This window comes from Pseudopodoces humilis, chromosome 15 (genome assembly GCF_049639895.1).
Source record: "Pseudopodoces humilis isolate 2021_Gansu_Grassland_sample_001 chromosome 15, ASM4963989v1, whole genome shotgun sequence".
Lineage (NCBI taxonomy): Eukaryota > Metazoa > Chordata > Aves > Passeriformes > Paridae > Pseudopodoces > Pseudopodoces humilis.
In genome coordinates, this window is record NC_142214.1 from 18349321 (window position 1) to 18365893 (window position 16573).

The following is a 16573-nucleotide window of genomic DNA, read 5'->3' on the forward strand; positions in this document are numbered from 1 at the left end:
GAATCTTCTTGATTCAGAACCCTTGAGCAAGACAACCAGGGATGTTTCACTATTTGAGAATAATGTTTGCAGAGCAAAATTCCAAGAGTTGTATCTTTGGTTCTCGGCCACCAGCCAAAAATCCATGTGGCTGTTCAGGAGGACATTGAGATACAAGTGCACCCTGAGATTTGGAAGCACTGGGAATGGCTGTAGCTGGAGTGATGCCAAGTGACCCTAGAAATGAAGGACACTCCCTTGGGGTTTAGTTGGGTTTATTTTGCTCTTGCAGGTGGCCACGGACAGGCTGCAGAAGAATAAATAGGTTAAAGCAGAGTGTGGCAGTTATAGAACCCCAACATGGAGATGCTTGACTGTGTAACCGGAGTGCTTTGTCACTGTACCTGATCCCTGTTCAGGCCAGCACTAACCTAAGTTAGTTGGCCAAAAAGGTTTTAAACATGCCCTTGACCAACTCAACAGTAATAAAATGTAAAAAAAACCTCTTGTAATGCCATAGAGTCATATCCAGTTGTTCCAAGACTGTCAGTCTGTCCCAAAATACTTCTGTCCAAAGTGTGTTGGTGCAACAGGATGCACTTCTGTAGTTAAAATGGTGATTTCTGGGAATTCCTGGATGATGGATTTGGCACCTTGGAAGAGACAGCAAAGGCAATAATGACTACACTGCTTCAGCCCATGTCAAACTGTGATCAGAATTGCAAAGATAAGTCAGGCTCTGTGCTCCTGTCTTCTCTTCCTGTTCCTGCCTTAGCTAACCATCTATGAGGAAAACTGCCTGACTTTAGGGGACTACTTATTTGGGGTTTTCTTTGGAACTGCCTTTCCCATCCACACATACTCCCAATTGAAGTGGTTACAGGCTGCTCTGCAGTTCAGCTGAGTTTTCTGACGGTGATTTCTGCCATGGCCACTTTCTAATACAATACACAAGATCCTCTTTCTTCCCAGACAAGCAAATGTTTCTCATTTAGATCCCCTTTAACCTGCAGCCAGGCCAGTTCTGTAGCTCCATTCAGCTCCCACTCCTGGTGTTCTGGTGCTGGAGCAAGGCCCACATTCCATGGTCCAGAGCAGCAGCTGGCCTGGCACTGCTCTGTCAGCCATGGACCTGGCAGTGCTGTAAACTCCTGCTTTTAGGAACATTCTCCCATTTGCAGTTTTGCCATTCAGTCCCCTCCTCACTGCCCACATCAAACACAGCGCTGTTGGCTCACTTTCACAATTCAGCCAAAAAAACCCCAAACCTGCTGTGAGAGGCACAGCTCTGTCCTGCCTGTCCCACATGTGACTGTGCCACTGTCCCCAGCAGACAGAGCTGTGCTCACTCACCGTGAGGTGTGGAGAAGAGGCTGAGCAGGATGATGACGCTGGGCTGGACCCCGTGTTCCACTAGCACTTTGACAGCCTCGATGACCGTGTTCCCAGTACCTGAGAGGGCAAAGAGGAGACAGGGTTTAGGGGTTTTGCCCTGGTTGATGAACTTGTCCTAAGCTGTCTGAGAATACCTGTGGTACAGTTGGTGTGACTGAATGGTGATTCTGTCCTTTCCCACTGGAAAGGCATCACCTCTGCATGTACTCCCTGTAGAAAATGCTGGTCTCCTAATGGCAGAACTTGGAGCGGACAAATAACCTCATCCCAACAAACTCCTTATTATAATAATCTAGAAATGTCTCATCATAAAATAAGAAAAGCACTGAGTTTTTTCCCATGCCAAAATTAATATAATTAAATTTATATCAAGTCTTAATCTCAGCCTTTCTCCCAAAAGCAGCCATGCCCAAACGATTTGCTCTGCATTCACACTGGTGCAGCTGAGTAATGCGTGTCCTGGCACAGCCTGATCCATTCCCTCCTCTGTCACCTAAACCAAGCAGAAAACCCAATCAAAGCCCCTGAAATGTGGAAATTTCCTTCCAGTGCCGGCACTCGGCGTTCAGAGGGGTCTGTCTGTCCGTGCTGGCGGCAGACACTCACTCAGGATCGGGTACATGAGCAGCACTTTCCTCCTGTAGATGTCTGGGGGGAACTTGGCGTAGTACACCTTGGCTCGCTGGGTCTCCTCGTCGCTCTGGATCAGGATTTTCCCGATGCGGATGGATCTGCAGCAATCCCGCAGGCCCTGCTCCATCGCCTCCCCTGCAAGGGGCAGCACAAACACAGCAGCAGATGCTGACACTGACAAAGGGCTCGGGACAAGGGGCTGCAGGGAAAGGGACAGTCCCAAAGGGACAGTCCCCAAAGGGACAGTCCCACCCCTGTGCTGGTGAACAGCTCAAAGCATTCAAACACTTGAAGCTCTTTCCCTTTTTCCCCATTTAAAGCAAACCGAATCTCCTCGGTGTTGCCGAGCCCCTGGGTTTGGTGTTCCCACCTCTCCCAGGAGAGAGCTGGAAAGGGCAGAAGGCATGGGTGGGGTTTGGGGACATCCCAGTGACAGAGGGTGGGGCAGAGTGTGGGGCTGCTGGCTGTGACAGCTCCTCAGATCCAAAGGTTTGCCCAGCACTGGGCAATACCAGGGACTCTGCCCCCACGAGCGTGGCTGGGGTGGGGCCCTGGCTCTGGGCACAGGTGGGAAACAGGGGAGGGCACCTGGCCCCTCACAGGGAGCGGCTGCCAGGGAAGAGGCCACAGGAGATCTGTTCCAGACATTTGTCTCCTTAAAGGTTAATGGGAGATATTCCTGGACATCTTGTTATCAAGGATACCTAAGAAAGAATTTGGGTAAGCCTGTTGTTGCACATCTTAGCAAGGAAGTTGCTTTCAGGTTTCCAGAGCATTTAATGCATGCTCCTTCAGCAGCCAGCAGCACCTACCGCTTCTCATGATGCTGACCCCGCAGTTTCCCTTTTCAAATCGGACTCCTTCGTACTTGTGTCCTGTGGGGAAAGAAACCAGGGCTCAGTGGCAGTGGCTGCTCCCTTCTGCCCTCTCTGAACAGGGAGGAGATGGTCCCGGATCTGTCACTGACTGATGGGAACAGATGTGACACCAGTGCTCAAGCAGCTGCTGCTTGACACAAAAAGGAGCACAGGTAAGGGATGGTACCTCCTGGGTGGGTGTGTGAGCTCTGGTTCCACAGCTGAGAGTTTGCAGTCCATCATTTCTCTAAGAGTAAATGAAGCCACACCAATGCTTTACTGCAGAGTGGGAGTGTCACCCTGCAGGAATGCAAGTGGAGTTCTCAGGGGAAGCAGGACTCAGCTGGTGCAGTCTCACAGGTGTGATGTGGGTCACACCACCCAGCTAAGCAGCTCCTCACAACCTGCTGGTGCACTCAGCAGCTGCCTCTGAGTACTGCACACCTGAGCATCTGTAACCCTACAGCTGACAGGAGGAACCACAACCCCTGCAATGGTTTTCTCTAGTCCCAACATAGCCACTTTTTTATTTCCTGCTCATCCTCACTCCCAGCTGGCCCCAGTTGCAGGGCCAGATTTAGGATGGCTATGATCCTCTGAGTCTCTTCCACCTCAGGATATTCTGTAACTCTTGTAATAAACTATGTATTTTGATATCAGTTCCATTTCCAGTCCTGCCCAGGCCAGGGGTGAATTCCCACATACCTGTTGGAGTGGTCACAGTACATTCTGTGTAGGGCAGTTGATTCAGTCCCTCTTCAACCACGAGTCTGATCTGTGGAAGCAAAGAGATGGGTCAGCTTAAAGGGATTGCTATCTCTGGAGATAAGGCACTTCATGGCAGTAGTAGTTATAAGGACTGGGTGAGCCCAAAGGGTCTCTTTAACATCAGTTAGGGACTGATTTTAGAGACCTTTTTGGGGTGAGGCCTATGTTTTGGCCACAAATCAAACAAAGGCATTGCAGAACAAAATTGGGAGAAGAGAGGGGTTCATAAGCAATCATAAAACTGACTTCGTTTACATCTGACAAGCAGAGGCTTCAGAGACAAATTATTCTCAATAGGTGAGGGAGGCACCAATGCCACTTCATTTGCTGACAGGAAATCCTGGTGAGGGAAAGGAGAAGTTCCACCTCAGTCAGGCTCTATTTTCACATCCCTGTTTCTAGGACCAAACCCAGATGGGCTGCCAGAACAGCCCCAGAAGCTGCAGCAATGCACACGCACCACCAGTGCCCAAAGACAAGTAGGCAGATTTAGGAATCTCTTTATGACCATCTCCAAGCTCCTGCCAGCTCTGGTTTCCATGTGGTGCTCTGCCAATCCCTGCAATTTTGGATGGTCCAGGTGAAGGGGCAGCTTGTGAACCCCCCAGCTCTCTCCTGGTGCTGCTCTGCAAAGTAGAAAACACACCCATCTGCACCCAGAATGATTGTCCTGAAGGATGCTCTGGGTATTAAAGATGTGAGAATTTTCTCTGTTCATGAGCCAAAGATTCACAGGCCAGAACTGCTCAAGGAAAACTACTGCCAAGCAGGAGCTTCAACTGAAAAATCACAATTATTCAAAATTCACTGTGGGATGGCAGAAGTGAGGCAATGCTCCTGGGATGGAGCAGGTGTACTGCTCACCTCAGGCAGTTCTTATTCCAGGACAGCCTGTAAGGTTTTTCCTGTCCTTCCATTCTGCCCCAGTTCCTGGCACACAAGCAGCCTCTGCTAGAAATGGTCCCTTACATTTATAACCTCTCATTCAAGGTATTTTTAGTCATTTTAGTACAACTTTTTTCTTCCTAGAGCTGTGTTTGTGGCAGCCATACTCAAGAGCCTGTGGTCAGTTTCTGGTGTATTTCTACCCAGTTTTATGTTTTTGAACTTAATTCACAAATAAAAAAGCCAATCTATTTGCCAGGTTTGGAAGAAAACCTTTTTTTGTTTTGCTGCAGTCTGACATTGCTCCACATAATCTGCCAAAAGTTTAGAGTAATCCAGTGAAGGTCTTATGGTCAAATAATCTCTGTGATCTCCCCACACTTATCAATGTTTCACACAGAGGCTGGAAGGATTCTTCATAAACTTGTCAGTATTGATAAAACATTAATTTTTGCACTGTGCTTTCTGCCACCTCCACACTCAGGGATTAATTTCCTCCTCTTTTCTCTTGTGCCCCAAGAATCAGCTGCTCCTCTCCCAGAGAGAGGTGGCTGCCATTGTTTAGAAGATAAAACCAGTATTATTACAGCCCCACATGAAACAGGAAGTAAAGCTTTGGTCCCAGGGTAGAAAATCCTCTAATCCATTATGCATGGCTTTTCTTGGAAGCTCAAGAGAATGCAGAATGTCCTCTGCATCTCTACAGCTCAGCATTTCAAACCACTTTTGGAAGCTCACCCCCTGAAAGAGGTGGGCAGAAAGGTGAAGTGACCTGGTCAGTGTTACAGAGGGAGCTGCTAGTAGGATTGAGAAATGCACTCATGGCTCCACCTCAGGCCTCCAGTCACCCTCAAAAATGTGCTTTCTGCTGCACCAGCACCTGTGACAGCTGTTCAGTGCCTCCTGTGTGTGGTGTGGGATCAGGGGGTGCCTCCTGCCCCGAGAGGAGCTCTGTGCTGTTCCCACCACCTGCCCTGAGTTCCAGCTGTCCCCAGTTCCACCAGCAGCAGCCATAAGGACTGATTGTCTCCCATGCCAAGGGCTGCTTCTCCTCCTCCCCAAACACCACACAGGTTTGTCTTGGTCCTTCCTCACGACTTTAACCTCACTTCTTTCAGCTTCAGGATCACAGCCCTGGCAGTGCCTTTCACACACTCCCTACCAACCTCCACCACCCATTAAATCCTTTTTCTCACAAGTAACTTCAACCATTTCCTTTGTGTCATCCCCTTACGTGTGTAACAAACTGTCAGAAAGAAAAACTGCACCACCAGAAATCCATCAACTTTAGAATCGCTCCTCTCCCTCTGGTGACCTCAGGAGACACTGCCCCTAACAGCTGCCAAGGTAGGAGCAAACTTAACTTCATTCTCACTGCAACAAGGTGTTTTTTCTTCCCCTGTAATCCCACACTTTTCTTCATGTATTGCCTCTTGCCCTTAAACTCTGTTTGCTCTCTGGGTGGAAAAGATGGCAAGTCATAACTGTTTGCACCTTGCCAAGTATGGTAGAGACCAAATCCCACATGAAATTATAACTGTTCTTGTCACACCTAGGAAAATATTTAGAAAATGAGAGTGCTACATATTCTTTTGTGCAGAAATCCTCCTAAAAAGTGCAAAACAGAGCTGCAGGACCAGCACACAGAGGGTCTCTGGCTGTGCTGGCCAGCCCATAGAGGACACTGGTGCAAGGACCTGAACTCACTCCCTGGATCTGCAGTTTCCAGCAATGAGAGGGGGGAAAAATTCAGTGTTTGCCTCAGAACAGGGCAGGGCACCCAAGAAAGGTGAGAAGGCACATGGAAAAAAGTCCTTCACACTAATTACTGACAATAAGGTACTGGAATGCAGGAAACAGCCTCAAGAAGGGGAAAGTAGGGGAGAAAGTGGAAAGCTGTGAAGATAAAAAGCACTGCAGTCACAATCTTGGGTTGTGATCATATCTAAACCTGAGCAAGCCTGGATTAAGGTTGGGCACATCACAGGAATCCTGCCTGCTGTGGCTGTAACTGTGAATGGTTTCTGGACTATGCTGGAAGGGAAAACACTTCCCTCTGTTAATGAGAGTGGATTTGCAAAAAGCAAACACCGTTGTGGACACAAGCATGTGTGTGGTAGCAAGTGCTGGGGTTTTCTTTAAGCTTGTAATTTAAATGAGATAAAGGCTGCACTTCCTACAGTCTTTGTTCTGATTTACTAAAATATGTGAAAACTTCAAACTGCTTTGTCCCTGCCAGTAACCACCATATGGCTAAAGACAAATTCTCCATGTGGATGCACCCAGAGCTACTAATCTAATACACAGCAAGTGCCAGGAGGCACTTCTGCAGGCAAGCAACTGGTAACATCTAGGCTGTAAGAAATTATACTGCTCTGCTCACAAGATCAAAGTGCTGCTTCAAAATAAAACTCAATTATCTGCAACCTCTGTGCATCTGGTTTTGAACAGAATTCTCTTATTACTACAGGTCTCTGTCCTCAAGTAGCTGTGTCTGGTAACACCATGGTTTCTGGAACCTGCTGAGATGAAACAGTGAACAGAAGTCCCTTTACAGAAAGTTGCTGTCACACAGAAATTTCCTTTGGGTAGAAAAGTTGCTGTCACACCACCATTCTTGTGTTCTGAGAAACCCATTTTATGGAAGAGTTGCAAAGTAGAATATCAAGAAGAAATTCTTCACCTACCAGACGATCAGCAGAAAATACGAAGTCTCCTCTACTGGATTTCCTGAAAAAGGTAATAATTTACATTTTAGGTTGGGGAATAACTTTAAGAACATTGCTTAAATACAATAATAAATACTATATTCCAAGGCAGTTCAGAGAAAAGTCTTCTATTATAGATTAAATTTATCCCAGAGGTTCTGCATCGTGGGTTTCCTGGCTGGTGGCAGAGATGCAGTGACCCAGCACTGGGGTTTGGCTCTTGCTGCTGGCAATGCTGCTGCTCTGCACCAGTGGCAATTAAACACAAGAGGATGAAGTTCTGTAGGTTTTCCATGGTGCTGCTGCTCCAGCTCAGCCCCAAAACACCTCCTGAGCTCAGATATTCCTGCATTCCCTGCAGCTCTGAGCAAGTGAGCTTTGTTTGCCTGTCCTCCAGTCCATCAGAAGCTGTGGGACAATGATCATGCTAGCTCCTTAACCCAGGGCTGACAACACACCTGATAAGCAGGAGATACATCTTATCTTATCTGGAACTCACTGAGTGTGATTAGATCAGTGAATGTGGGGTTAAACTGAGCAGGGATTAACGAGCATTCTCATGAAAACACATCTCTGCCTCTTATTAGCTGGGTACAACCTTTTGCTCGTGTGCCTGTGTGGCTTTTGGCCCCTTCAGGAGGCAAAAATGAAAGCCTGAGTTTTAGAACCAGCTTTAACACCTTTCTTCCCATGCCAAGAGCAGCTCTCACCACACCAGAATAGGACCCATTTCCAGGCAAGGAGCCAACACTCACAGGACAGTAGCCTTGAAAACCCTCAGACACAGCACTAACACGGTAAGAGGTACTTCTAAATGAAATGTTCTATTAATCCCTCTCATGTTTTCAAACCCTGATACTCTGCATGTCTCCTTAAATACCATTTTGTATTTAATCCCCAAGATTCTGATACACCTCGTGGTTACATGAATTAAAGTCAAAAGGTTTGCCTGCTCATTGCCTGGGAACCAGACGCTTATTCCCCAGTTTAAAAAAGAGGTTTTTAAAAGAGCATTAACTTAATCTAGTTTCTTTCCTTGTGCTAATAACACACTGTTAAAATACTGATTGTTTTGATTTTTTCCTTCTTTCTGGTAATGACAAAATATTCCTAGCTTTCTGCTATTCTGATATTAACTAGACAGGCAATGCTCAAAAAGACACCAAAACTGAAAAAAAAAAACCCAAAAAACCCAGCCCCAAATCCGTGCAATTATATGACCTGATTTTATTAAGGATTTTGGAAAATTTCATATATGTGATGTAGATAAGAGGGAAGTACCTAAGTGGCATATCTAGATTCTTCCAGACTGGCATTTCAGAAAATTTAGCTGAATTTCACAAATAGGTGTAAGACAGAGCCAACAATGTCCAGACCACAGTTTTGACTGTAAAGTGGTAACATGTTTAGAGTGAATCATCTGAGTTATAAATGCAGATTATGAGGTTTTGAACCAATTCCTCTGTCCTTGCAGAGACATAGATGTTCCTCTGCACAGCTCACTAAACACCCTTTATTGGTTATACCTGGCTTTTGAGAAGGGGAGGGCAACAGAAAACCACAGTGCATACAAATAACAGTAATACAGAAAATGTCAGACCTCATGTACAGGGGCAGCTGGAAAGCTGTGACCACATCTCAAACCCTGTCAAAATTCCTGTCAGAATTGCCAGGGGGCAGAAAAAAAAAGGGCTTATGTGAAAACACTTTAACTGTTCTCCTTAAATACCAGATAGAAATACATAAAGTAACGATGCATGTCAGACTAGAAACTTCTAAAGATAAACATCTTTAGACAACATCTAAACCTATGAGGCATTAAAACCTAACTTGTAACAGGAACATTGTGTTACACAATATAAATGAGTTTCACTTCATTTCTGAAGGCAGGGGAGCATGGCTGATGCCACAGTGTCTGCCTTAGAAAGGGAGAAGAAATGGGTTTTTTGGGGCTGTGTTGTAATATAAAGTAGCTGCAGGGTTTCTTCCTGCTTTAGCACTCGGTATTAGTGACAAACACTGTCAGGTCTGCAGGTACTGGGGCTTCAGTAATTCTTGTTTCTCTCATTACCTCACAAAATTTGTTCAGAGACACCCAGGGTGAGGGCCAGGCTGAAAAAAGTCAGTTCTCTACAAAGGATTTGTAAAAGGTTTTAAGAAAACTGAAAGCACTGGATGAGCTGCTGGCATTCAGGGAGATGATGTGGCTGGGAACAGGTCCATGTTCTACCTGCAGCACTTCAGTACTTAAAGGACGGCAGTCCTTAATGTTTTCCATTCTGGGGCTGGGATGCAGAGGGATCCCACCCTCCCTGCCTGCAGCAGTTGTCCTTACCCAGCACAGGTGAGTCACACTCCTGAATCCCCCTGCTCTGTGCAGCAGCCAGGACTGCACATCCAAGCACTCTGCCATCTCCATTTCTATGTTATCACTCATTCCTTAGGGAATAAGAAGCTTTAGCAGAATACCACAGAATGATCCCACCCAACAGACACAAAAACCTTAAAGTATCTGAATTTAAATCATATCTCTTGTTAAATCATGACTTAAAATGACACTGCCAACCTGGGCTAATGAATTTGCTTCTATATAAACACGTCACTGCACTACCCATTTCAGCTTCCAGATGCCTGGTTCACATTTGTGAGGCTAGAAATTACCTTGAGATCATTCCCTCCTTGTAAAGAGGCTGTAACTGTTCTAGAATGTTCAGTACTTCAGTGCACCAGCTCATATCCCATTAGAGCATTTGAGGTTCATATCCCACTCAGTATAAAAGGCACCTGCCCCCATTAAGCATTTCATGAGCAGAAAAGCCTGAGGGGAAATGAGGAAACCCAGGCAGAGTTAAGATGATCTATCCATCTACCCAAATCTGGCACACAGACCAAGTTCTTTTTAATTTTAAGGAAGCAAAAGTGCCATTTCAGTCTACCAGGAGGACAACCCTGACCCAGCCACCCACCTCTGAATCCCATGGGACACCATGACCAGCCACATGAAGATGGGTTTTTCTTTATAGTAATACCAATTGAAAGGCCATGATTTCTTTCTCTGAATCCTCTCAGGAATAAGGAAAGAGCTTTCCACTTCTCTGAGCAGCTCATGCTATGGACAAAACAGTCCCCAAAGTCTTCTGCATCTGGCCTGACCATTCTTAGCTCCATATAAGCGTGCCTGGTTCTACCTTGCAGTTCACTGGGATTATGTATCTGAGTATTTACCCCTTCCTCACTTACAGGAATAGTCCCAAATTGACTGGGTTTTTTTCCCTACTTTTGTTCCATTTCTCACTCCCCAGGAGCTTGCCTTTTAATGTCTGCCATTTTCAGGTATTGCTGTATTTGGAACATCCATCCTCAGCATTAAGGAATCTAAATATTCTCCTTGAGTTAAGGTGTTACCTGTTCTTTTTCAATCCAGAAAGTCTAAGTGACAGGGCTCTAATTGCCTGTAGATGACAGCTTCTCCCTCTTCCCAAGCACTGTATGTGAACATACCCCTCTACTTATTATCTAAAGTAATATTTTTTTTATTATTATTTTTGACCAGTAGCTGCTCTGAGCCACATTGCTGCCAGCTCACAAACACAGTTCTGAGAAGGAGGAGTTTCTTTTAGCACCTTTGAATGCTACAGTAGCTACAGAGTTGTCTTAGGGCAAATTATAGCTGCCCAGGGAAAGGTTAATGAACAGTGCTTAAAAAATCCTCTTCTCCCTTCAGCATCTTTCTGAATGACAGGCACTAAAATAGGCCACTCTGAGGCCTCTTAATGAGATGCATTTTTCTGAATGTTGAATTCCTGGGACAGAACACAAAAATAATGTTTCCCTACTGTCTTTACCTACAAAGCCAACCCTTCTGAGCAGGCTGCAGCCCGATTTTCCTCACTGGTTGGGAAGGGAGCTTGGAAGTGACAGTTCCATCCCCACTTCCAGGGCAACATAGCACTCAGAATAAAGTACAGGCTACAATTGCTGCAGCTGCTCTGACTAATTCACTGTTTACAAGTCCTATTCTAGACTTCCTCTTACCAAAGTCTTGCACAATGAAGCTAATGTAACTCTAAAAAATGTCCTTCAAGTTAAAATTGCAGCTGCTGCTCTCTGGATAAGCTCACTGTAACCTGAAACCTCTTAAATGTATTTGAAAGAGGTCAAAACCTCTGTACAACAAAATAATAACAATAAAATCCCTGAGTAAAGTAATAACATTGTTAGTATTTATCCAGACATCAAAACTATATGGTTTTCACTAACCTCAAAACATGTCACAGGCCATCACCAAGCCTAGTTCAGATTCCCCCCGTTTCCCTCTGCTTAACCCACTCCCAGCTCCCTTCTCTGCTCCACAGAGAAGCTGCCAGGTGGGAGATCTTCTGTTTGGTCTTGCCACAAGTGCTCTCCTTACATCAAGACTGCACTGCCTCTGGTGCTTCTGCTGACAGCTTTTGTTTTTGCCACAATGCTTTGAAAATGAAGAAAAATCCTCCACAAACTAGTTTAAGGTAAGGAGGCTCAGCTAAGTTAATAAAATTAATGGAGGTATTGTCTTTGAGAAATGGTGATCAGTTTTGCTTTAAATAATGAATTACTGTTAGCTACAAAGTTAAGCGTCAAGAGCCAGAAAATAGAAAAATGTGGACTATGCAGATGGACTGATGTGAAACACAGCAAGGAACAGTGTCTCTGAAATGACTTATTGCAGATGTCAGAAAGCCACTGTGTCTCAGGGAAGAGAGGGCTTTATTCAGAATCTTATCACTCTGTTGATAGGCTTGATTTCACACCTTTTTGCTGGTGGTTCTTGCAAACCAGTATTTTTTAATAAATAGATGGATGCTACTGAGTTTGTCTTATGTTGCATGCTGTATTTAATACCTTCCACTATCACCTTCCCAGTGCTGAACAAGCACAGCTACAAACGTGACCGGTGGGAGAGACGTGTTCAACACCTGAGCTGGGTTGTGGACCATGGTGCTCACAGCTGTCCCCAGTTAGATCCTGGGAACGGCACCTCGCCCCATCCTGCCTGCAGGCTCCGATCTCAAGAAGCGGTAACGAGCCCCAGCTGCTGCCGGGCCCGCCCGCGGGACCGTAAGGTACAGCCTCCTTTCTCACGGTCTTGACACACCATTGTACTGCTCCTTGTGCTGATGTGGCACGCAAGCTCCGAGCCGCCCGCAGGGCGGAGGTGAGCAAAAATCCCCATCAGGAACCGTCCAAGTGTGTGAGGGTTTAAAGACGCGCCGAGGCGCTGTCTCGGACCCCGGCAGCCCCGCGGCGGGGGTGGGCATGGAGCCCCGGGAGCGCAGCCGTGCCCTGCCCTCGGGCCCGCCTCACCAGACATGGCCGCGCCGCCGGCCCGGCCGTTCGAGCGGGCACACGCGGCACGGCAGCGCGTCCCGCCGGCCTCGGCCCCGGCCCCGGCCCCCGGGCCCGGCGGGGACAGCCCGGCCACGCCGGGACCCGCCGGCAGCGCATCCCTCCGGCGGCAGCGCCGAGCCGGACAGCAGGCACCAGGGGCCGGCTGAGAGAGGCTCGGCGGGGCTGCGGCTCCCTGGAAGAGGGAGGGATGGAACGAGTGACCGGTGACGATCCCCCTCCGTGTTCCCGGCCCGCCGCGGCTCCTCCCCAGCCCACGGTACCCGGCCCGGCCCGGCGCGCTCACTTGTCCCTGATGATGGTCTGTAGCTCCCGCAGTTGATCGTTCATGGGCAGCAGCTTCAGCTGCGGCCCGATGGCCGGCGCGCCGACCTCCCCCGCGGGGACCGGCGCCTCCGCTGCCACTCCGTTGCTGCTGCTGCTGCTGTCCGGGCTGGGGCAGCCGCTGTCATCGCTGGGCTCGGCGAAGCGAATCAGCCGGGAGCCGCCGGGAGCCGTGGCCGTGGCGGCCGCTGGCGGCTCATCCTGCGGCCGCGGGCCGAGGCGCTGGTTCTGGCAGGGCATAGCCTCCCTGCGCCGGGGCCGCGCCCCCGTGCGCGCCGCCGGGGCGGGGGAAGCGCGCCCGCCGCCCGCGCTCCATTGGCGGCCCGAGCCCCCCCTCAGCCCCGCGGCGGGAGCGCAGCGCGAGGGAGGGACCGGCAACGTCCAGCCCCGGCCCAGCCCCGGCCCAGCCCCGGCCCAGCCCCGGCCCAGCCCCGGCCCAGCCCCGGCCCAGCCCCGGCCCAGCCCGCACTTCGCCCCCCCCACCCGGGACAGCCCCCGCGAACTGTGTAAAAGCGTCGTTTGCATCACTGCTTTTAAATTGAAAAAGGAGGCCTATGGGGGTTAGAAAATGAACATGGTTTTTTGACACGTTTTTTTCTTTTCAGTAAATATGTACAAATCATTGCCAGAATCCTACACATCAATGCCAGACTTTCCAAGGGACACCCATGCAAACACAAGGACAGGGAAGGAACAGAAGCTCTCTGCCAGAAAATAATCTACAGGCTGAAATTCCTTGCTTCTTGCTTTGTGCATTTTGCACATCTAACAGGAGGTGGACGCCCAAAGGGCCCAGGAAACACCTCCCAGGAAAATGCAGCCCCTTCCTTCACTGCCTGAGAACAACAAAGCACAGAGAGTCACTGAAGCCCACGAGACTGACAGGAGACGAAAAAGTAACTGGATTTCATGACTTACTGTCCAATACTTAATGAAATACTTGAAGACTGTTGCAGCAATATACAAGCAATACAACAAAGAATAGGCTAAGAACAGTAGAAAGAATTTGTAGTTAGAAAATCCAATGCAGTTATTCACCCTGGAGGACAAAAGCAAAGTTGAAATCAGGATTTGTGCAGCACACAGTGGTTGTAACACAACGAGCACGACCAGGTTTGGGGGCTTTGAAAGGCCCGGATCACACCACCGAATTTGCCAATAAGCAGCTCCCCTCAGTGGCCAAAAGGGAACAGAACTGTTGGCTCTGCTTCCCTCTCAAACCCTTCCTGTGGGCCAAGGAGAAGCGCAGCTCAGATTTTTGGGATTGTTTAGAGGTTGGCACCACAGACAAATGGGTCACAGAGGCAGGAGCTCCTTCCTCCTGTCTGGGTCTTGTCTGCCAAGGGAATCAGAGCTGGGAGTTCTGTGCTACTTTCTTCCTTTGCAGACCTCAGGAGCCACCTCACCCCTGCCTGTTTGCTTACATACAGCCCAATTAACCCCACACTTGGTTAGAATTCTCCATGCACAGGACAACTCTAGAAAGGAACACGGGGATGTACAAAAATCCATAGTGGGTGTTTGTGTCAGAACTCAGGTTTGGAAAATCATCTACTATTTTGATAACCAAGAGGGTTCAGGTAGGGAAATGCTTGGTGCTTCAAATTCCTAAATATTTTAAAAATTTAAGGAATTTAAGGAATTTATTTAAGGAATTTAAGAAATTTAGTGGCAGCAATTCTGAAAGGTGGAAAGCTCAATTATTCCATGCAGCTTTCTGCATAGACTGTCTAAAATGAGAGAGGGATATAAATGTGTAGCAGAAATATATATAAAACCGATTCTTTTCAGAAATGTGCCTTTTAAAAAGAGAAACTGCATGAGAAAAGAAAGACAGAGACTCACCCTCTCTCCTCCTCTTTCCTTGCCAGGTTCTGGTGTGCAATTCAAGAGCAACAGTGTGCTGTCGGAAATGATGCTGAGCCTGCAAAAACTGAATCCTTCTTACTGAGGCTGAAGCAATTCCTGAAGAATAAACAAAGCTGGAACCATGAACTACACACACGGAATTTCTCCCTTCCTCTCTGGCACACCTGACAAGCCTTAAAGCTTTGTCAGAAAACCATCCCATCCCACCCAGCCCAGCAGTCCAGGCTGAGCCCCTGGCTGCAGACAGATTCCCCCTGAGTTCCTGGCTGTTTGCATCCCCTCCCGGAGCGCTGTCTCAGAGCAGCTGCAGGAGCAGAGCTGGTGTTTAGTCCACACCTTCTCTTTGCCCCAGTGTTCCAGACACGCCCAGTAGGTGCTCAAGGCTGTTGCTCACTGGGAAAGACAAATTTCCAACGTGCCTGACAGAGCCGTGGAAGGTGAGGAGGGTCCCAGAGCAGTTCCCAGGCTTCTCCATTCCTTGACAGGCTCCTTGTTCCACCAAACACCCAAAAGATGTCCAACCCTGCCTCACATGGATAAAAACCTCCTTATTCGAGTCAGGCAGTTCAAGCAGGGTCACAGCCTCTGAGGATCCCCTGGCCCCATTAAACTCTGCTCTTAACAGGCTCTGAGCCCCCCAAATCTGTCCCTGCCTATTCCTTCATTTCTCCCCCACCTTCCTCCCAACTTTTCAGCTTTATATTGTAACTCTTCCTTAAATTGTGCATTTCTCTTACCGGTTTCCATGGCCAAACACCTCATTATTGGTGCCTTCTGAGCAGGAGGAAAGAAAAGCTCCCATTTGTGCCTGGGCCAAGGCGAGCGCTCTGTGGACAGAAGGCTCTGTGTGCCCTCATTCCCTTGGCAAGAAGAACAACCTCGGCCACTTCAGGGGAGGTGACTGGATTAGCAGGGGAGAAAGAAAAAAAAAAAGGGAAGAAGAAAAGCAACCAACAACAACCAAGAAGTCTCAAGCATGGCCTGGTGTATTTGCAGTGAGCCAGAGCACAGGTTGGAATAAAACCTGGAGAAGGCAAAAGGATCAGGACATGACAGAGTCACAAACTGCTTTGGATTCAGTGTAGGTTTGATCTTCTCACAGGCACTAAATCCATGACCTGGGCAAGGCTGGATGCCTCTGCTCTGTGCTGGGCTGTTGTGCCACATTCAGTTGTTTCTTGAACACTTCAAGGGGTGGTAACTCCACCACTCTCCTGGATGACCCCTTCCAATGCCTGACCACATTTTCAGTGAAAACAACTGGACGTCATTTTTGTAACACAATCAAACACATTTAAAAATACAGCTCTTTCATGCTACTTATTTAATTGACTGTGAGATACAATTCACACTGCATTTCCAAAGTCTGTGCATCTGCTCAGTTCTTAAATGCAGGGTCTGAGGATTAATAGTTCATATTTTTCTAGAAATAAGTGCAAGAGTTGCTATCTCCAAAAGAGCGCTGTGCCTTTCAGTACACATTCTACTTACCAAAATTATTTTACACCTCTGAACAAGGGCTTCTATCTGCCCCCAATCTTGTCTTGTTTTTCTGGTTTTATTTTCTTTGCTTTACTTTCTTCTCATTAATTTTTCCTCTTGCTTCATATACTTCCTTGAAGCATTCCCATCCTTTTATTCATATCCTTCCAATACCATTGATTCTAAATTATGTTTGAATATTCACACTTTTCCTCTAGCCTTACTCTTGGTTTTGATTCCCACAGACCTGGGGGACTTTCTTTTAGGCTAATGTCTGCTATAGCTGAA

The 16573-nt window shown here is 47.7% G+C and overlaps 1 protein-coding gene and 1 long non-coding RNA gene across 2 annotated transcripts; one reads left to right on the top strand and one right to left on the bottom strand.

Annotated features, from left to right (window-relative positions):
- Positions 1 to 237: 237 nt before the first annotated feature.
- UPRT (uracil phosphoribosyltransferase homolog) lies at positions 238 to 13199 on the bottom strand. The gene is made up of 7 exons (XM_005527397.2): positions 12897 to 13199; positions 7205 to 7247; positions 3570 to 3639; positions 2820 to 2882; positions 1981 to 2142; positions 1333 to 1431; positions 238 to 632 (listed from the first exon to the last, which is right to left on the bottom strand). Exons 1-7 carry the CDS (start codon positions 13172 to 13174, stop codon positions 526 to 528), a joined length of 822 nt encoding a protein of 273 aa, XP_005527454.2. The 5' UTR covers positions 13175 to 13199; the 3' UTR covers positions 238 to 525.
- LOC148183104 (uncharacterized) lies at positions 12165 to 16573 on the top strand. The gene is made up of 3 exons (XR_015773837.1): positions 12165 to 12327; positions 13540 to 13830; positions 14806 to 16573. It is a non-coding gene; the product is annotated as an uncharacterized LOC148183104 (long non-coding RNA).

Bases quoted from the DNA above. Each gene is read 5' to 3' on its own strand.
- UPRT (XM_005527397.2), bottom strand. From the start codon at position 13,174: ATGCCCTGCCAGAACCAGCGCCTCGGCCCGCGGCCGCAGGATGAGCCG. The intron at 7,248-12,896 runs GTGAGCGCGCCG...TACCTTTTTCAG, and splicing joins CAGACCATCATCAGGGACAA to GAAATCCAGTAGAGGAGACT. The intron at 2,143-2,819 runs GTAGGTGCTGCT...TGCCCCTTGCAG, and splicing joins GGTCAGCATCATGAGAAGCG to GGGAGGCGATGGAGCAGGGC.